At 37.7% G+C, this 21858-nt stretch overlaps 2 protein-coding genes and 2 long non-coding RNA genes across 6 annotated transcripts; 1 reads left to right on the top strand and 3 right to left on the bottom strand.

The window, feature by feature from the left end:
- Nucleotides 1–2: 2 nt before the first annotated feature.
- dtwd1 (DTW domain containing 1) lies at nt 3–4348 on the bottom strand. Its single transcript, XM_065257947.2, has 4 exons — nt 4067–4348; nt 1461–1604; nt 1176–1386; nt 3–238 (listed from the first exon to the last, which is right to left on the bottom strand). The coding sequence occupies exons 1-4, from the start codon at nt 4259–4261 to the stop codon at nt 12–14; spliced, it is 777 nt and encodes a 258-aa protein (XP_065114019.1). The 5' UTR covers nt 4262–4348; the 3' UTR covers nt 3–11.
- Nucleotides 4333–20707, top strand: LOC135739870 (uncharacterized). Its single transcript, XR_010529060.1, has 3 exons — nt 4333–4462; nt 6199–6266; nt 20219–20707. It is a non-coding gene; the product is annotated as an uncharacterized lncRNA (long non-coding RNA).
- fgf7 (fibroblast growth factor 7) lies at nt 7190–10756 on the bottom strand. Of its 2 annotated transcripts, XR_010529073.2 has the most exons (5): nt 10606–10756; nt 9979–10379; nt 8709–8815; nt 7443–8530; nt 7190–7352 (listed from the first exon to the last, which is right to left on the bottom strand). XR_010529073.2 is itself a non-coding variant. In XM_065258009.2 (4 exons), exons 2-4 carry the CDS (start codon nt 10250–10252, stop codon nt 8315–8317), a joined length of 597 nt encoding a protein of 198 aa, XP_065114081.1. In that variant the 5' UTR covers nt 10253–10379; nt 10606–10756; the 3' UTR covers nt 7190–8314. The 2 variants fall into 2 exon arrangements, 1 of the variants encoding a protein (XP_065114081.1); XM_065258009.2 differs by having other exon boundaries at nt 7190–8530.
- On the bottom strand, nt 17052–19940 carry LOC135739918 (uncharacterized). 2 transcript variants are annotated; one of them, XR_010529072.2, is made up of 6 exons: nt 19685–19940; nt 18841–18986; nt 18415–18512; nt 18189–18274; nt 17993–18108; nt 17055–17852 (listed from the first exon to the last, which is right to left on the bottom strand). It is a non-coding gene; the product is annotated as an uncharacterized lncRNA (long non-coding RNA). The 2 variants fall into 2 exon arrangements; XR_010529071.2 differs by lacking the exon at nt 19685–19940 and having other exon boundaries at nt 17052–17852; nt 18841–19071.
- Nucleotides 20708–21858: the final 1151 nt, after the last annotated feature.

A 21858-nucleotide genomic window follows, 5' to 3' on the forward strand; every position in this document is an offset into this window, starting at 1 on the left:
GTGTCTCCTCATCATAGTTTCCCAGCTGCCTGTTTGGCTTTGTTGATCAGTTTATGTAAGAATGAGAAGAAGAAGAGCAGGTTGTCGTACTCTCCTTTATACACAGGAAGATATTGGTCGTGAAGATCCTTCAGGAAATAGTAAATGGCTTCTATAGTCGCCAGGTATGTGTTTGGAGACCCTCGCTGATGCCTCCAGAAACAGGTTCTTCTGCTCTTCAGCTCCACGCTTGGTAAAGCTTTAGAGAAATCAAAGAAAATCTGAGATTCAAAAATAGTCAACAGACTCCAATCTCATAGTTAAAAAAGTCCTTCTGTAGTGTTATATTGTGGCATTAGTCATGGTTCTGATGGCTGTGTGTGTGAATTTATTTTGATTGTATATCAGTTAGGAATGTGTTCTCTGTGATACCGGTCCTATTTACACTGGACCCGGCACTCTAACAGGGAAATGAAAGGCCATGAGTCCTAGCGTCTGTCGCGAGAGTTGGGTGCGAGGTTCATTTTACTGCACAGCTCTCACAAACTGTGTTCATACCAGACACGAATCAAGCGTTAAGTGAGAGTGATTTACATGTTAAGTCAATGCAAAGACGCGATAGACATCCTGTGGCGCAAATTGAGCATTTGATGTGCATAACGCATGATTCATGTGACTTTGGAAATTTGCGCTGCATTAACCAATCAGGATCTTGCTCTAGTAGTGACGTGATTACAACGTAACGAGCGGACAAATTCGGTCATATACAAAAGTTTGGGCAGCCCTGACAATTTCCATGATTTTCATTTATAAATATTTGGGTGTTTGGATCCAGATTTATGTGCCTGTCTTATTTCGTTTTATTGCATATTGCAAATTTTCTGTTAATCTAATAAACCTCATTTCACTACTGAAATATTACTGTGTCCTTCAGTTATTTAATAGATGAAAATTAAATTGCTTGATACAAAACCCCAAATATTTATAAATGAAAATCATGGAAATTGTAAGGGATGTAAGCCGGCAAATTGAGCGTATTCTCATTTCATGCATGAAAATGTCTTCACTTCATTCGCGTCTGGTATGAACACACAGTAAGTGGCCTCTGTTACACCGGGATTAGGCATAATAATTTTTGATGTAAGATTTACCCTGTTCAGATTCACACATGAATTTAAAGTAAGTCCTGCACGTACCTTGAAGACGTTCATCCGTGATGATTCTGGTGGTTTGGTTCCAGGTGCTGTCGATGAAAATCACTCTCTGTATTGGACAAGTGTGCGTTTCAGCCTCATCATTCGGTTTCTCCACCTTCAATCTTTTTGGTTTCGGCTGCCCGCTGGCAGAAAAATAATCCCATAATTTCTCCACAGTCATGGCGTCTGGACCGGGAAACACCAGCACAATCTGTGAAGGGAAAAGTGGTCTGGATTATACGATCTGAACAGATGATGGGAGTTATTAGACTTTTGCATCCTCACATTTTCTTTGGACTGGTCGAGGTCTGGGATGCAGGGATAGGTGTAGATGGTGACGTCCTGCGGCGCGAGCAGTCTGGCCTGCACCGCTGTGCTCTTGCCGTCAGTTTCATTTGGGTGTTTGATGATGTCGATCTTCACTGGCAGCTGAAAAATAACATAGAAATATTGTGTGAGTTTTAACAAACACACGTGTTGCCAACTTACTGCTGTAGACGGTCTGTTCTTACAGTTCAGAAAAAAGTGACAACTAGTTCACTAAGAAGATGAAAATCAAGTTATTTGTTTACCCTCAATGTTTTAAACTCAAGTAGGTGTAGGATATTTCTAATTTTGTGGAGCGAAAGAAACCCTACTTATAGTGATAGACTGAAATATTGCATAGGCATATATATCGGCCATAATTTTTTATTATCGGCATCGCTTGATAAACAGTTGCGGCCAGTACATTTCTCTATTACTTAAATGAGTTGTTTGTAATTTAAAAAAAAAATCATCAACCGATGCAGAAAAATAAACAATCCAAATATCGGCCGATATATCGGCCCCTGCAATATATTATCCTATCACACATGCTCATCTTCAGTGTTTTTCGCTGCTATAACTGCTTTGTTGCTGCATCGCATTTACTTACCGATGCTTGCAAATGAAAATTAACAAAAATGCGTGCTTTGGCCGAAAACGCGTAGATGGACGTTAGATCAAGGAATGAGTACGAAGAGTGTCAAAATAAAGGTACCTCAAATATTTTTTTTTTAACGTGTGGCATCGATGCATAAAACCATTAGAAACAAAATGTATGTATTGATCCATATCGATGTATTGTTACATCACTAATGGTAACAGACCAAAATGACAGTAAATGTTCGGATAGTACAATAAAATGTGAAAAGTAAAATTAAAGGAAAACACCACCGTTTTTCTATATTTTACTATGTTCTTACCTCAACTTAGACAAGTTAATACATCCCTATCTTTATTCAATACGTATACTTAATCGTCGTACAGCACATTGTGAATGTGTAAGCATTTAGCCTAGCAGCATTTATTCCTTAGGATCCAAACAGGGATGAATTTAGAAGCCACCAAACACTTCCATGTTTTCCCCTTTTTTTAGAGACTTACACGAGTAGTTACACCAGTAAGTATGGTAGCACAAAATAAAACGTGGCGATTTTTAAGCAGCTAAAAATAAGAACTATACTGTATGGTGGAAGAGCACTTAAGTTTGCAGCACTTGGACCTTGTGCGCAGTAATATTGACAGAAGTTTGAGCGAGAGGGGGAGGAGTCAGGAGTGATGATGTTACTGCACGCTGAGGTCGAAGTGCTGCAAACTTCAAAAGATTAAGGCTGTTTCTCAATATGCGTTCTTCAGCGATCTTGTGTCCTTGTGTTCTCGCTCTACGTCATCATTAATCCTCGAAGTTCAAATCCAGTTCTCAAGAACTCAAGTACAGAGGAAGCATGAAAATACAGCGGATGTGTTCTTGATATCGAGGATGCATCGAGTGCAGACTTGCGCCCTGAAATTGCTATACGCCCCAGAATGCAAAACAATGGCGGAGGAAGGAAGTGCAAATTTTCTTATTTTAGATTATATCAAGGTATCAAAATGACATGATCAAAAAGAAAGAAATGTATATAATAACGCAGATAATGACATGTGTGTCACTTTATGAATGTTGCGATGTTGAGAAGCTGGTGAGCTGGTTTTTCCTGGTGTAGCAAGCTGGTCTAGTTGTGTTTTGGTCACTTTTTAAGATGGTCTAGCTGGACTTAGCTTTGCCAGGTTTGGAGGACCAGCTAAAACAGGAAAAACCAGCTACCAGCTTATGCTGGTCTTAGCTGGATTTTTCAGTAGGGTAGGTATGTATTCATTTGTCTAAGTTGAGGTAAAAACATAGTAAAATATTGAAAAACGGCGGTGCTTTCTTTAATTCATTTCAGCCTAAAATTGCATCATTATACCTGACGTCATTCATAGAAGAACCATTTGCGTTTCTGTAATTTCTTCTCATCCTTATATGGTGTTGAGCGTTGCGTCATGCTTACGTCACGATAAGAAAATAAACTTTTCGCTTTATCTAACAAAACGATGTAAATGTAAGACTTTGAATGTGTTTGAATATGTTCGCCTACTGTTTGCTTATATTGACATTTCGTTTTGAATCAAGTCATACTGGTCTGTGGCGATATGAGCGTGAGTAAACGATATTGTTCTAGTCGAACTGTGAGGTAAAAATCTATCTGAAATGTATTATAAATTCCAATGGTGGCTGAAGTTCAACACTTCAGTAACATACAGACGTATGATAAAGTAAAGTGTACGAATAAGTGTTTAAATCTGCCATTAAAGTGAGTTTTTAAGTGTCCACTCCACGGCGAGATTCTGGTGTAAAAGACCCCTGATCGGATCACAATCCCATTTGAAGTTTTAAACAAGTGTACACGCGCTAATCCGTCCCGCCTACTGACTGTCAATCAACCGGTGAGCGGAAACCAGCAGATTTAAACTAAAGCCCTGCAGGTAAACATTACGTGTTTTCACCAGTGATCGGTTCTGTACACCACCTAGTCAACGGTTCTCATATGTTTTATATAACGAACCTTGACACTCGGAACGTCATGCGGGTCGAGCCCGACTAGCGCGCAGCAGCTGTAGCAGTAGAACATACGCGACGCGCCGCATCTGGAGCACTTCATCCGGCCGGCGCGCTGCGCGTCATCCAGCGGGGCGTGCGACGCGAGCTTTAGACCGCTTAGAGAACCTTCCTCAGCCGCAACAGTGTCCGGATCCGACATGACCACCGAATTTAACTCAACAGATGAATGAAAACAAACTGACGCGCGTGTGTGACGCACCGGAAACACTTTAACACCACAGGATGTAGTTAGTACTCCAGCGGTTACCTAGCAACAGACAGCACGCTGCAGAAAAACGGATATGGACATCACTGCTGATGAGATCCCTCTATATTTAAATGTATTCAATCTATAAGACTGGTAAGATTGTATTTGTTTGAAGTGTTTTTTTGCTTTAATACTTTAATCATGTTTGATGTAGGTTAGGTAATACAAATACATTTATACATTTGCTCAAAAGTAAAATAGTTGTCATCATGTGTTTTTCAGTGTCACTAACTGGAATAGCAGAAATAATAATGATTTTAATTTTGTCCTCATCTGCAATTGGTCAGTAAAATCGAATGTCCCATCCCAAATTCACACAGTTTGCAGCACATCATACACTGGAAAACAGTTCTGCTTGCCATCGTTAACCTTTCATTACTAAATGTGATGAATAAATGTCTTGTCAAGGTTTGGATGAAACTTCTTGCCAACTGTAATTATCAGTAGATCTGAGTGACATCCAGAGACCCTTCAGAAGACCCTTCTATCTATCAGATGACAAACCTTTCATTTATCCAAACGCTCGTACAAACCTCAATGCTTTATAATGAGCTACTGTATCAAAGATTATTCTCAGTTATTCCAAGAATACCATAAAATATAGCATTAGCATCATTGACTGTAAGATTGTTCTCAAACAATCAAAGTATAAAACCTTAAAGGGCACTGGGCACATATTATGCCCATTTAAAACAAGCTGCTCTCGTGTGTGTGTACCTTAAGATGCAAATAAGCTACTGGTTCTCCCTCACTTACTAAAAGAGACAGTAGGTGCTTTCAGTTAAAACTGATCTGATATCACAGAGAAGCGCAGGGAAAATAGCGGTCAGCATACAAATCACTGAGGGCAGAAACTCTGGTAATACAGGACTGTTAGTGGGCGGGGCTTTATCAGTGTGACATCACATTGCTAAGAAAATCACAACAGCGTGTCTACTGAGACTGCTTTGGTTTAATGGGGATTATAACGGGGATTAAAAAGAATTAGTGGTGTGGATTTTTTTTTTCATTATAGGGTGCTTGTGTTCACACACTGCCCACACACATTTATGTCCAAACTCATTTTTTATAATATGTGCTCTTTAAGCAGTGAGTAAGCCAAAGGTGAGAGTGGCAAAGAACCAAAACCTTAATAAAGATAGAAACCAACATCAACCGAGAGGTCCAGATCTCTTCTCACATCCTGGTCCTGGAGGGCCGGTGTCTCTGCAGAGTTTAGCTCCAACCCTAATCAAACACACCTGTGGCCGGTTGCATAAAATTTTAAGACTAGTCTTAAAAGTTAGTCATGAATTTTTTTTTTCAAGACCGATCATAAGTGTTTTAAGTATGTTACATAGAAAGGTAGATTGGTCTAATTTAAATTCTAATAATAAGACTGTTTAGCCCTAACTAATTGCTAGTTAGTAAGAATCATTCTTAAGACACAGTCTTAATGTCACGGCTATGTTTATGCAACTGGTTACTGAAGCACCTTAATTAGCTACCTCAGGTGTGTTTTATTAGGGTTGGAGCTAAACTCTGCAAAGACACCGGTCCTCCAGGACCAGGATTGGTGACCACAACATCTAGAACCGAAGATGAAGTCTGTTTGTAAAAAAATAACAGAGCTACAGGATTATACAGAAATCAGACATCTAAACGGGTAGATCAATTTTGAACAAATTATTAAAAGGAGTCAACTCAAGTGGCCCATTCTTAATCCAGTAATATGATGTCATTTTCCTGCCTTAATGCACTTTAACAAAGACATGATGAAGATATTCATTCAAATGATGTTGTTGTGTTCTGCTCAGTTTAAACTCATTTTAACACGTTGTCTTTACTAGATGAATAAGAAGAGATGCATGCAGATGGCTTCCTGTCTGGTAACTGGTTCCTGTTAACCTTACAGCAGGTCAGTGGTAGCGTTACACACTTCAGTAGAGTTCACCGAGCGGACACTCTCAAACCTCTGCAGATGTTTCAACATCTAAAACTGGCTACATGTTTTTATTATTGAAATAATGCAAATAAATGATAAATGTTGTACAGCATCAACTTTTATGAGTACAGCCTAAGAGAAAAAACAATGTCACTCAGCTGACTCTGACCAGAAAACAAACAAACAAACAAACAAACAGATATAGATTTAGTAAGTGAATAAAGATTAAGGTGATGAACTACTAGACTGATTGTAAACTGACCCTTTAACCTGATAATGTTAGTGTGAGCTCACATCATTCACCTCTGGTCCTTAGTGAAAGAGCGTGTTTACTTTAAGAACATGTTACAGATTATCTGCTTAAACAAGCTTTGCGTGACTTGGCAGAAGGACTCACCTTACTCTGCTCTGTGTGTGTGTGTGTGTGTGTGTGTGTGTGTGTTTGTGTCTCAAAGCACATCAACTTCATATAATTTATTAGACGCACGCACGCACGCACGCACGCACGCACGCACACACACACACACACACACACACACACACACACACACACACACACACACTCTGGTTTCCATGTTTTGTGGGGACATTCCATAGACGTAATGCATTTTATACCGTACAAACTGTATATTCTATTCCCCTTACCTGCCCCATTCTCTAACCCCAACCATCACAGAAACCATTCTTGTACCTTAGATTTTCAATAAACATCATCTTGTTTGATTTATAAGCTTGTTTCCTCATGGGGACATCAAAATGTCCCCACAAGGTCACAAAAACACTGGTATTCCTATCTTTGTGGGGACAATTGGTCCCCACAACGTGATAATTACCAGGTACACACACACACACACACACACGACCTCTGATCACATGTTAATAAAGCTCTGAATGCATTGTCCAGTAGAAATGATATAGTTTTAATTCTTGTCTTGCACTGTAATCATATAAAAGTCCTCATATTTCATTGTTTATAGCAGCAAAAGAAAATGTTCTGACTCTCGTGATACAGAAGTCATGCAGATTATTCACTGCGTCCATTACTTCTTCTTCTCTTCTCTGAAATCGCATAAATATCATAAATAACACAAATATGGACACAAGTGATAATGTAAAAACTGAGCAGTTACTCTCTGGTTTAAAACTCACATGAAAGAAAACTTCAGAAATGTGTTTGTTTGTCTCCATATGACAGATGAGTGCGCGGTTAAGTTTGTTGGCATTAATCCTGCACAATAAAATCAGCTGTTAAGAGAGCAAATCGTCTCAGTTTGGATACTGGGTTGATTTAAAGAATCCACAAAATAACAAAAATACAAAACCCTAAGATTTGAATTAGGGATTCACAGATACAACATCTCTGTGCTTATTTTTAACGCACAAACCTCAATTCTGTTGTCATTGTGATCAGATTAAAAATAATCCCACAGTTTGAGTTCTGATGTGGTTTGATTTTCAGGATATAATTTGCCCTGATCATCAGCTGTTTTTAAGCTATCTGACAATGTCAATATTGGGAGAAATGCTTTTATATATAGGCTGATATATGGGTGCATCCGTAACTCCTTAAATAAAAAGAGAAACTGTTATAAGTTTTCCCAATCATACATCTGCATTGTGCCATGATTGAAGAGATTTGTATTAAATGCATTATGATGCTACTGTGGAAGAGCATTACATTAGCAGCGCAAAACATCATGGGTTCAAACAAACATACTGATGAGAATTCACTTTGGATTAAAAAGCCTCTGCCAAATGTGTCAATTATGTGTGTTTGTTTGGCAATTTTATTTCATATAATTGTTATAAAGGTTTCTGTTGGCTACACTTTCATAGACTCTTATCTATCTTAAATACAAAAAACTTTATACAAAGATGAATATTTAAAACAGTTTGTTTACATGAATCTTAACACATTTTTTTTTAATCATATTTCTGATCTTAAGCAGCAGAGACTGAATGTGTTTTATCTGATGACATTAATAATACTGTATAAATAACTCATGGATTCATGTTTTTTATTACGCCAGCGTCTTCTCATCCTCTCTGCACTTTCTAGGGATAAAGTGAGAAGCAACGCTTTCTTTTCTCGTCTTCTTTCCCTTCAGAGGCCGGCCCTTTTGTGACAGAGAGATGAACATCTCTTTTCCGTTTTTAGTCCATTTGACAGATGAGTACGCCGTGTAGTAGTTTTCTAAAAACACTTCTTTAAAGTTGCAGCTGTCGTTGTAATCTTTCTGTGTGATAAAGAAGAGACGATTCACAGTCACAGTCAGGTGTATGCGTTTGTATAGTTTGTTCATACGGCTTTGATTTGATCTGTGAAAGCAGATGTTTGTTTGTGTATTTGGATGAATTTGTCAGCTGAATGAATGAATGAATGTAAAGGTGTAATGCAGGGCTGCTGGGCTTTACCGTCCCCTGCAGAATTCCTGTGCGGTTCATGGAAATATAATACTGACTCTTCAGTCCTTTTATGGCCAACACACCGCCCTCAGACACGGTCCTGATCTCCAGAACACCTGGAACACAACAACACACACATTCACTACACACAATATCACCACAAAATATATAGCTTTGAATGAAAGTAAACATAATGTACACAAAAATGACTAAAATCACTCACTGATGTCACAGAAACAGATCAGATCTGCTGACTAAAGAAACGTTCATTTTCACTTCTGACTTCACATTGTCTGTTTGCACAAAATGTCCAAATAACTGCTGATGACACACACATGCAGGCACAAACATACACACACACGCAAGCAAAAATATGTGCACACGCACACACATGCACAAACATGCGCACACACACAGAGCACTGTCTTTTACCACTGTCTGTTTGTGCGTGCGTGCGTGTGTGTGGTTTGTATGTGAAGTGCTGTAATGGTATAATAAGCTGTTGTCACGGCAGGACTTTGACAGAACCTCACAATGTGTCTGATTTTCTCTCCCACAGCGCGTCCGCCCCTCTCGTACCCTCACTGCATGTCTTCTTGTATGCGCTGTGTGCGTGCAGTTGTCAGACACATCTGGCTCTATCAATTTTTCTTATTTTCAGCGCCAGCTGATGTAATCATTTTCCCTCCAGAGCAGAGATGTTCGCCATCACGCTAACACGCTCACTTCCTACAAAACTCGCACGTTACTAAAACTGAAGTGTGGGCTTTATTCTCGAAACGAATGAACACAGAATCATTGTGTTGTTTTTTTCATTAATATGAAATACAATATATGAAGCTGCTGTTCAGGTCTGTGGTATACAGTGATCTCTTCAAATAACCATCATAATCATACTGCTCTCTTCATTCATAGACTTGTGGTTTTACTTTTAAGATCTTGAGCTTTACAGTTCACAGACTTTGTATTATTGATTGAAATTATCCCTCAATCCTGAGCACGAACTTAAACCCCTTAATGAAAGGAAACCAAAGCTATAAATACACACACAGCACCTGTTTCTCTTTATGCCCGTCAAACCATGAGACCTCTACTAATAATCTGATGGGAATTCTGACTGCAAGATCGCTTATCTGTCCAGTCAATGTTAAAAAAGATAGCATACACAGAAATGTCACGCAACTTTAAATCAAAATGTTTTCCACATGATGTTCCCGGTGAGGTTTTATCCTAATCGACAGGAGAAAGACATGTGACAGATTCACACGTGGGGTCTTACTGTAGCAGTTGTTGGGGTCCTGGGTTCCGTTGATGTTCCCGTACTCGTCCACGGTGAGGAACCACTGCGTTCGACTGTAAAGCCGTCGGATTCTAACGTCCCCCCCTTCCATGTAGTCGTAGTTCCTGGCGTGGCGTTCGTGTTTGGAGCAGTCGGTCACAGACGCCTCACCGACTCTATCGCACGCGCATACGCCACTTAAGAGCAGCAAAACGTGCAACCACAGTCTGCACTGCAAGTCTGGCAGTTTCCATTGCAGCGTCCATTTGTGCATTATACTTTTCTCAAAGAGTTCATGAACCACATAGTGAGCGCAAAACTCTTTGGTTTTGCAGAAGATCCTGTGCCGAATAAATCCTCAAACCCTGGAAGACCCGGGTCCGGACCCCATCGTCTCATTCCTGATGAAGTTACAGGAGACTGGTCAGTTTATCTTTCTCATCGTGATCACACCTGAACGCTCAACAACATCATTCTCACATAAAGCAGCAGAGTCAGTGCGTTTACTTGATTATGATCAATTGACACTAGTCAGGATCTGATATATTAAAGGAAGAAATAATGCACCTGACCACTGGATGAAATGACACTCGACAGACACTGGGTAAGAAAATAAACCCTACTTACATTTGCTTCCAGGATGAGCGTTCGGATCATTCCAGAGGAACTTTCAGTCTTGCTCATAGAGAGAGAGAGAGTTTGGGGAGAGCCCGTCTGAGCTGTGCATCATCTTGTGTTGCTGAACACAGCTGTGCAGTCTCTGATAAAAGCCTCTTGCTGACCTCACTTCTCTGCAATTACGCCTCAGCCACTCAGCTGTCACTGGGATGCTGGTGCACGAGTGAATGAGAGAGAGAGAGAGAGAGAGAGAGAGAGAGAGAGAGAGAGAAGAGAGAGAGAAAGAGAGAGAGAGGTATGCTGAAAGAATGCATGGAGACTCCATCACTGAGCACAGTTTCAGTGTTTATGAAACATCACACGGTGAGAGAGAGATTTCTTTTGTCTGAAGGGTTTCGTCTGTTATTTGTGGATCTCTGACAACGCCAAACATCAAAGCACGAGTTGAATTCAAAGGCTGATAGCCGAATCTACGAGGGTAATAAATCTAACGAGGCACGCCACAATTGAGGAAGCTGAACAGAGGTCATTTACTGCTGTAACTGCTCATCTCTGAAGAAAGGTCGAGCACTCTTTCACTTTTCCTGTTTGTATTTAAGAGGTTTTACACACCTGGCCTCTACACATCAAACGTTCGGAGCCTCGCGGGAATCGCTGCACACGGCCGCCAGAGCCTCAGACCTCTACATGCACTGCTTTACTCTTTCATTTCACAAACGATTGCTCGTAAAAACCCCAGATCTATCACAGCTCACGCTCCCAGACTCCCCTGAACCTTATAAACATCATAAAGTTTTACGGGGAGCACGATGTAAGGCAGTTTGTGTTTGTTTTTGTACAAAAAGCAGATTTCTTACTGTGATCCCGTGGAGCAGCTCTGATTTTCCATGAGAAATGGAGACCATGTCCTTGTAAGTAAATCTGTATTTAATGTCGCCGGGTTTCTATTTGATCGCTTTGTATTGTCATTGTTGTCATCTGCCTTATTTGACTTTCAGCTTCTGCTCTGTCGGATAAAAGTGTATAGAGCAGAATGAAATGTTGTACCTTTTGGGGAACAAAACTGTACCCGAAGATCGAGTTGATTATAGGGTAACTAACTTGCTGCCCTCAAAATGTCCATTTTGCCTTGTTCAACAAACAAGTCACTAAGTTAAATCTATCTAATATAAGATTGCTGAACAGGTTACTTTTATATTTTCTGTTCACTAATGTAAAATGTTAGATTAAAAAAACATTTCCTATTCTAAATGGTCAGTAAACAATATGAGAAACTTCTTATTTTTAGAGTTTTATAAAACTTTGAACTCTGCTATCTATGCCTTTTAAAAAAAAGATGACACCTTGCAAAGCAAACAACAAATAAAGCAAAGTTTTCAACTTCACACAGAGACCTCAACACATTAAGTCTCAATAATGATGACAAATCTCATGATGAGCTCTTAACTTTATCACAAAAATAATAAACAACAATGATGACAAAAAACAACTGCTGTAGTAGAAATAAAGACAACAAACAGCAAAACAACACTCATATAACAGCAGCAGTTCATTTATACATTCTGCATGATGGGTTACATTGTGAAATTCAGAGATTTAAATAAGTTCAATAAGTTGATTCAACAACTCTACATTTCTTGGTGAATAGAAGAAATCAAGCAATTTGTGCATTAAACTTAAACACTTGAGTAATGGAGGAAGATTTTCAGGATTTTCAAGTGTGTACTTTATTAATTTGGTTTAAAATAAAATGAGGGTTAAGAGTGCCTTAAGAAACAATTTTTTTTTACCAGATCAATTTTAGGGGTGAAGTTAACTTTACTTTTAAAGGTGCAGAATAGATCCTTAAGGTACAGTAATGTACCCACCTCGTATTATGAGCTCTTATACATGTCTGTAGAAATGACTGTCAGCTGTTTGCCAGTAACTTACTGTAGATTTACATTTATGGTATTATAAAATCTGAAGGGAAAAACAGAAAAAAGTTGTTATTTTATAGTTTTATTCTGTAAAGATCAAGACTTGTTAATGTTTAATGGTCATTTAACAAACTGTTGCCAGTAAATAGCATGAATGTAAATCTACAGTACTGTAAGTAATGGCAAACAGCTGCATAACTATAGCACATTTTTTTACAGTTATGTATACCTGTAAAGGTACAAACCGGTTCCTCAGGTCAGTGGTTCTCAAACTTTAACTTTAAAAAAGCCTTCTAACCAACATCACTATATTGTAGTATTTTGTTTAATTCAAATGTTTTAGATTGTTATATGTCATACATTTTTTGAGGGGGGCTGTGAAGGGCACAAAGGGGTCTCACCGTTCACAAGGGGGCTTGCACGCCAAAAAAGTTTGAGAACCACTGCCTTAGTATACCACCCAAGTGACAGAAAAAGTTGTTTTATACCTTTTATCTGATAGTGCTGCAGGTTTGACTGGACGAACAACCAGAACTTAAAGGAAGGATTGATTAAAACCAGGCAGGTATATGAAGAGTTAGTTTGCTGTCAGCACAAAAATGTCAACCATTGATACACAGTTGCTTTATAAAAATGAAAGTTGGATTGAATGAAATCTTGCTTGCTTTCCTCTTAGCAGAAGTTTAGAAAAGCAGCACTTTGAGTTTATAGTTGAAAGGATAAAGTGAAGAACAGATCTGTGAGTATTATAGTGATGACTGTCGCTCAGATCTCTTGCTGTTTTTAATCATTAATAACCCAAATAAACATGAAATGAATTCTGAATTGGATTGTTCTCTGTTTTATATATATTGATATGAGATATTACGTTTGTTTAGTCTTTGCTTTATCAATGACAGAATGATAGTTGGTGCTCACCTGCTCTCTGGATTGAAGGTCAGTTTATTTTGAGACTCGGGTGATGTTTCGGGTTAAGCTGACACTTTCTACATTCCTTTATAATTGGCGAGCTCATGGGATTATATCTGTTCTTTAAATAACCGCAGCTCTCTGTTGCTTCAGAAGAGAAACACAAAATATCAACATCATCACATCAATCATTCTGTCATACACCAGCGTTTAAAGTCAAGTTCATTGAAGTCATTGTGTACTGCATTAACGAATAAGGTGTGATAATGCTGACCTGTTTCATACTACATAGACGTGATGTCACTGATGTGCTGCTCAACATCATGATTGCTGCTTATTATAAACCTCTCTTTAATGCTTGATTCTGATTGGCCAGTTGTGATATTTGCAGGTTTGTTATGCAAGGAATAATTGATGATGGGCCATTGAATTATAAGAAAATAATGCACTCATAATTCAAAGAACCGGAGTCAATTATTCCTCTTATACCACGGTTACCACAAACATTGCTCTGGTGCCTATTTTTAAGACATTTGACAAGTTAGGTTTGCGGTTTCTCAGAAATTAATGCATACCCACGGAGCATTTCTCAGCCAATCAGAATACAGCATTCAACAGACCCGTGGTATAATTCCAGATAACTACCCCTCAAAACTAATAATACACAGTAACATGGATGCTGCAAATCATTTTGACAGGTACACATTAATATTACACAAAGATGAAATATAAGTTTGTCTTTTAATAACATATATGACATTATTAGAGATGCACCAATATAACTGATAACTGATTATTCAGACTGATAATTGCAGATGTTGATACAGATAGTTTGGTGGTTATATTAACTTGCAATAACTGAATTCTGAAGATTCAATTTTCTGAATGTTATTCATTCATATAATGACAATTAATGTTGAACATTAAACTAGTGATGTTTCTTTACATTTTATATACACAGAGCTCAAATATTCCTGTTCTCTTTTGATTGACAGGATATATCGGCCATGATAGCCAATATTGTTTAAAATCGCTTTCATCGACTGCACTGATTATTGGCCGATAAACATGAAAGTATACCTGTTTTCCTCATGCAAGGTCTGTTTTCGTTAAAAATGAGCAAATAAAATATTTCAAATCAATATTTAATGTCCCATATCTTACTTATAGCTGTGTAATAAGTGAGATAATGTACAGTCAGCAGGTTGTTATCATGAAATAAACCCCTATAGTGTGATATATGACCCTGATACCTGATCACACTTATTTCTGCGATAACAAACCACTGCCCATACATTATTCCTTACCTAGTGTATCCTAAAGAAAGTGTCTTTATTATAGAAAAACAGTTGGAGTTGAGACGGATCTGAGTATAAACAGAGCCGTAATGTTGTTGAGTATCCAGATGCTTTAATGAGATGGTTTGTGAATGGAGTATAAGCAGCAGTTGTCTGTTTTCTTTGGCTGCATCTGATGCACTTCTTCAATCCTCCAGCTGGTGTGAACATTTATACGCACACAAACTTTAACTGCAGTCACAACAATGATTGGACAATACGGTGTTTCAGTCTCACTTAAACAGAGATGATGAGAAACAGCTGAACACTGACAGCTATTGAAATGAGGCGTTATTTATATCCCTAAAGAGGGACGGTCGGTACCTTCGCAGAAATCTTTGATCGTTCAGTTAATAATCAATTTGAAACCCATCTTTTTTGTATTTAATAGGCCTGTTTTTGTTTCATCATCATGATCAATATTTAAACCAAATCAGTGCTATTTGATTTACTGAAAGTCATGTTTGCAAGAGAAACCTGAGATGCTTCTGAAAAACACGCAGAAGAAAACTTGCTATTAGAAAAAGAAGTGATCATATTTTTAAAAAGCAGTGGGAAGTCTTGCACCGTGAGTCATTGGTTTTTTGAATTGATGTTGAAATAAAGTGTATGTGTGTGTTTGTCACATTTCTCTCAGAATAAATCTTAACATAATTCATGAAGAGAACGAGAACAAACTATTTGCTTCATGTGTTTACAACAAAAGGTCTCGTTCACTAGTGTACATAAATAAATATATATTTATGTGCTCATTTCAGCTCTCACAAAAGCTTTTGCCTAATGCACAACACGTGTGTACGCACATGAATTTGTTCTTAAACTCCTCCTTATTTTAAATGAATTAAGAGTATTCTGAATGAGCGTCCGTGTGCACGAGTTTTGTCATTTCTCTACACTTCTTTATCATATGGATAAGTGTCTTGAGTCAGTACGTGCACTATAAGTTATTCTTGCATTTTTCCATATATTTAGACTTAAATTTTTGTTTGTGAATGTATACACACATTTGACACCAATTTGTGAAATGATTTAAAACTCAAGTGGGATCTTTTTGGAAAACATTTCTCTCTCTCTCTTTCACTATGGTTAATGGTAGTATGGTACTATTAGCCTTTAAAGTGATCGCGTGAAGCATCAGTCATCAGTAACATTAGAAACACTCGTCTGCTCTGTAATCATGTGACTCACAGCAGCTGGAGATTTATAAAGAGGTTCCCGCTCACCTCTGAAGAACAAACAACACTCTGACAATTATAAATGTGTTTAGCAAATCATCTGCCGCAGGACAAAATATGAAGATGCTCTGTTTATCAGCCATACTGTACCAGGTCAAGTGTATCTGTATGTTTAAATGTCCTCTCAGGGGTCTATGGTGGTGATTGATTTAAATAAAAGCGCCTGAAACAACCTTGGAAAGCTGTTCTTGTTCTTCATCTGTTAGTATGTTGTCTGTTATAAGCTTTCAATGACGATGGGTTTACTTTAAAGAAGTGATGTCATCACTCACATCACATCACACAAATATAGTGTGAAAAATCCAATTAAACCCCAGGTATAGTTTATAGGCTGCTATGAAATATGATCAATATGACAAGACAACACTTTTTTAACATCTTAGGATACTAAGACTTTTAGAAATCACAACTTTATCCACAGTCTGTTTTTATTTGTGTAGCACATTTAGAAACATCTTAAGTTGAAAAAAGATCAGGGACTACACATACATCTGCTCACATAAAGAAATGCACATAACAATATTGTCAAAATATCAACACTCAACTCAAATTAAAAGCCAAAGAATTAAAGTATGTCTTAGGCAAAGACTTCAAACTCTCAAATTTAAATGCCATTGTGTCTCTTGTCTTTGTGGTATCATTGTATGTATTTGTGTGACACCATCAGGAGTCTTGTCTTGTTTTTGCCGTGTCTTTTATTTAATTCTTGTCTTGTTTACCCCCTCGAGGGAGTTTTTGTTTATTAATAAAAGTCTTTTGAGTTGAGAGCTGTCTGCACTTGGGTTCTTACCAGCTATCCCTGACAGAAAAAGCTCAATCAACTCTCTTCTTTCACCTAATACTGAGAAGCATTGGATTGGACGACCTCAGTCATCTAACGTTATTATGAACATCTAACACTTCTAATAAATAAGAAGGCACCCTACACAGCAAAATCACTGGTGTTAAAATAACACCCAGGGTGTCAAATTTAACACTGGAAAAGTGTGTATATGTGTCCACACTACACTGTGTTAATTTAATCAAAAGTGTAGTGTTAATTTAACAACACTCATTATATGTTAATTTAACACTCAATATTGTTAAATTTTACACTTTGTTCAACACTATTCATTGTTGTTTCCACACTACACTGGTGTTGGCACAGAAATACAGTGTTAAAAATTAACACTCCTAATTTAAAGTCAACACCAGTGTAATGTGAATTCAACAATGTTAAGTGTTAAAATACTGATTAATAGCCACTTTTGTTGCTAATGGGTTGTTTCTATAAAAGACAAATGACAAGAAATATTGCAAAACCTCTTTTTATTAAAGTACATCACATTTAATATTTACATTGATACACACAACACTTTGCATTTAACACTGCTTATTTAAATACCTCAGCTACAATTAGAAACAGAATACAGTATGGAATAATGAAAGTTATCTTATACCACAGCGCAGTGACATGAAACCACTTATTATAAAGGTCTTTAATATATCAAATGAGAGTTTAAAAAAAAATTAGCCACCCTACTCAAAACTTGAACATTAAAATACACTGCAATTACCTTACTGGCAGGCAGAAATGCTTATCCTTCACAATACTAAAGATTTTTCCATAACAAAACAGACATTTCAATTCAAAAGACGTTTCATTTTTCTTAAATACGTTCCAACCTGGTATTTAGTTCTGTAGTTGTTTTACTCATGATGTAGTGGAAGGCTGCATCAGTGGTCTTCATCATGGAGGGAATGGCTTTTTGGTCCAGAATGATGCAAAAATTCTGGATGCAACTTCTGTTCCCAACGCAGTGCAGGCAGGGCTGTGCTGATTCATTCCCCTCAAAGCATGGATTGATGCTCATCACCTAAGTGTTTTAAAAGAGTGTATTTGATGAATGTATTTGATGTGTATTTATGAACTTGTATGCATTTACATGGGGTGAACAATGCAAGCAAACTAACTGCTGAATAATTAACTAGAACAAAATACTAAAAAAAAACTTACATAGCACAATCTGTAGCTTCAGTTGCACATTGACCCTCTCCAGTCTTTCTTCCTTTCACAAATGAAAGGCAAGAGGTGAATGAGCCAGGGAAGAGCTGCCACATCACTGTCCCGTCCTAGCAAAACAGAATTTAAACACCATGAGTATACAGTTAAACTTTAAAACTGTAAAAGTAGCAAACCCATGTACACTTACCATATTTAAACTCCTGTTGACCAGACAGAGGGTCATCCATATTGTTGTATGTTGGCTATTTTGCAATACATCACCTCAGCATATTTCTGCAGATTTTCAAAGACAAAAAGAGTCAAGAAAATACCAAAAAGGGTGCAGTTTTAACCGTTATTTGAATCAAAATCATCTCAGTATAATAAATCATGTTAGAGACAGTGTACAGTACAAATGTACTGTGTGTACTCACATAACTAGTTGGTAAGCTCTTATCCTCCAAACTGGGTTAAGGAATAACAGTTCCAGAATTCATGGGTATGCCGTATTCAAATATAGTCTGGTAGGGTCCTATCACAAAAATGACAATAAAGACTCTGAAAACTCAACATTCTTTTTATATTAAAAACAGCACTCAAGACAATATGAATCTTCATTTATACATTTTCAAAATAGTAATCAATTTGATTGCTATTCAATATGACATCAATAGCAAAACGATGTATGAGAAGATAATATATTTTTATTAAAGTTGGCAGCAGGTCATGTGAGTTTCTTTCCAGATTAATAATAATAATAATAATAATAATATGTACAAAACTACATATACTAAAAAGATTGGTTAACTGTTCAGTTATGTCAAATAAAATGATTTATATGTATAAATATATAAACTTACCTTCTGTAATGAATTTATATAAGTATTAGCAGTCGTTTCTCATTGGAAGTCATCCATGTCAGGTCTTCTTTAATAAACTGCCCTAAAAACAGCATCTCTTCTGAATGATTTGAAGCACTCAGTGTGAACTTTCACCAAACTAGCATCTATAATGACAGAAAAAAACAAATGTTCGCCATACACGTTTTACACTTTCGTCTGTATTTGCCATTTGCATCTGTCTGACATCTAGCACCACGAAAAGCTTACAACACACAATGCATCCAATCTGTGCATACAAATGATGATATATTGTGAGGTTTTGGTCAAATGAATTGTTGGTTTGGCGATATTTCCCCTGTTTGCATACATCTTAGAAAAACACATGACGATGCGGTTGCGGTTTTCTCTGTGTTTTTCAGTAATTTGAATAATTAACCGATATCCGTGCACTCACGTGCATGTAAACGACCTCGTTAACTCACGGTATCTGGCCTATATGATTACCTTATAACGAGCATCAAATGGTGAATAAACGAGCTTTCATTTAACTTAATTTCATACCTTCAATTTGTAGTGCATGTCGCGTTTTATCATGGTTCAATTCTTTCGTTCATATCTCCTGTTAATATTATCCTTCTTGGTTAAAACTTTTAGCTAGCAGTTTAACTTTATACTAAACTAACAAGGGAACAACGTAACACAAGGTAGCTCTGATTAAACTGAACCAAATAACGAACAAAGGGGAAATAAAACGGGAAAAATATCTTATTTAGGTTTTTTTGGCATATGGCTGCGTAGAGTCAGACAGAGAAATAACAGTTTAATTTAGCTAAACCATGTGAATATTATGAGACTGATTTACCTGATCTCTTCAGTCCTCCTGTGAAAGAAAATGGCGGTAAAATCCCTGACAGGATATGTTTAGTGGAGGCGTGGCTTAATTTACACCGCTCAGAGTGAAATCTGATAACACCCTTGTTTTACACTGACACTGTCGTGAATATAACACTGGCCTAGCAATGGCAGTGTTATTTTATTACCAGATAGTGTTAAAACAGCATCAACACTGTGTATTTAACACCATCCCTGAAAATTTAACACTGGTGATTTTGCTGTGTACCCTTTAAAATCTTAAAAACAAATATTATGCTTTTAATCTCGATCCTAAAACGAACTGGGAGCCAATGGAGTGAGGCCAAAACGGGGTAATCTGCTCACGTCTCTTGATACTATAAGTTCTTAGGAAAACTTGAGGAAATCTCCTTAATTTCCTGACAGTTAAAATATGAGCACATAAAATAAAAGTACACATCAGTTACTATTATTAAAATGAATGATGTGTCATATCACTTATTCATTTGAAATTGCAAACCAGTATTTTTGTGTAACTCTTCAGGTTTTCTGGTATCGGCTTGAAGAGAATTACCGCCAGACGTCATGTCAATCACACAAACCTCCTTGAGTGGATGATGCGGGGGGGGGGCATCCTGTCATCATCAGTGTGATGTAATGCTTTGACTCGTGAGATATGTGGACCGCTTGATTTATTTAACAACCGTGTATGTGTGTGTGTGTGTGGAGTAACTGAGCAGCAGATGTGATTATATATATGTGTATATATACGCTATTATGTTCTTTATAACGTCACATCATGTTTGCGTATGCAGTGTGCTGCTAAAATGTATTTTCAATAGACTTTATTTTTTAATTATTAGACACTGAACTATATCCAAATCTACCTAAATTTAAGATATAATATGAACTACATTCAATGCTGTTAAATGTTTTTGTGTGAGTCACTACTGGTGGTTTGTGAGGAAATATTGCTTCATATTGTGAACAAAATAAATCAGCATGTATTATATCTGTTTGCTGTTGTGCCACAATTTCCCCATGAGGGAATAATAAAGTGTGTGTCTGACAAGAAAAAAGTAGAAATGTGTGTGTGTGTGTGTGTGTTTGTGTGTGTGTGTGTGTGTGTGTGTGTGTAGCTCCTCACATCTGTTCACAGTTTGCATGCTAAGGTGCAATTTGCAGAATATTGCATCTGCTTGTGTGAGTGTTGCGGTGCAGCTGGAGTCGAGCTTTGCGTTACCTGCATGTCTGTCTGTCTGTCTGTCTGTCTGTCTGTCTTTGTCTCTCTCATGGCCACACAGATTGTTTCTCGCCCCCTCCTCGGGTAAACATGACTGATTATCCGAGTCGTGTTCTTGTCCTGGTAGGAAGTGGGAAAGAATCCCGCAGAGTTGGACATCATTTATCTAAAGCCACTGAGAATCCTGTCAAACTGATCCGGGCTTTAGCTGAAGTTCTTCTGGACCTCTCAAAGAGAAACCTGTGATATAATCTCTCGATAAACACATCTAGAGTCATGAACTTTGATCAATGTTCACTTCTCAGAGCTGAAAGAAGTTTCCAGTAAAACACAGACAGGTTTACGTTCAATAAGAACATTTGGCCGAGAACACGGAGCTGGCAAACGCTTTCATATTGATGTCCGTGATAATAGTTTTATATTTTCGAATTGTATAATGAAATATTTCTAGAGGTTGTGTCCGTGCCATTATTTATATTACGTCATATTTAACACCTGCAGACCATTTGTCCTCCAAAACAAAGCCGTTAGGAAAAGGGTTTGTGTGAGAAGTGAATAACAGTGTAGTGTTTCCATGGTAAAATGCGAGTGATGTGCCAGATGAGGCGTCATCCGTGAGAGGTTGTAATTTGTGCACTAATATTTATGTTAGACAGTCAGCTCGCTGAAAGAGATATTATTAAATTATTGTTCCAAGGGACTGATGTTCATCTCTTTCCTGATCTGCTTTTCATTCTAAATAGCATCACGATGGTTTCTCTCGGTAAGATTTAAAGTTGTGTCGTGCCTCTCTGTGTGTTTGGGTTGTTTGTGTACTCTGGCCTGATGTTGTTGATCTGGTAAACATCACTGAATCGCACGCATCAGACTTAGTTTACCTGCAGCAGGGAGGTCTTTAACGCATCAGAGATCTGATCTGCAGATCCTAATGTTTCTGCATC

Source organism: Paramisgurnus dabryanus, chromosome 9 (genome assembly GCF_030506205.2).
Source record: "Paramisgurnus dabryanus chromosome 9, PD_genome_1.1, whole genome shotgun sequence".
Taxonomy (NCBI): domain Eukaryota; kingdom Metazoa; phylum Chordata; class Actinopteri; order Cypriniformes; family Cobitidae; genus Paramisgurnus; species Paramisgurnus dabryanus.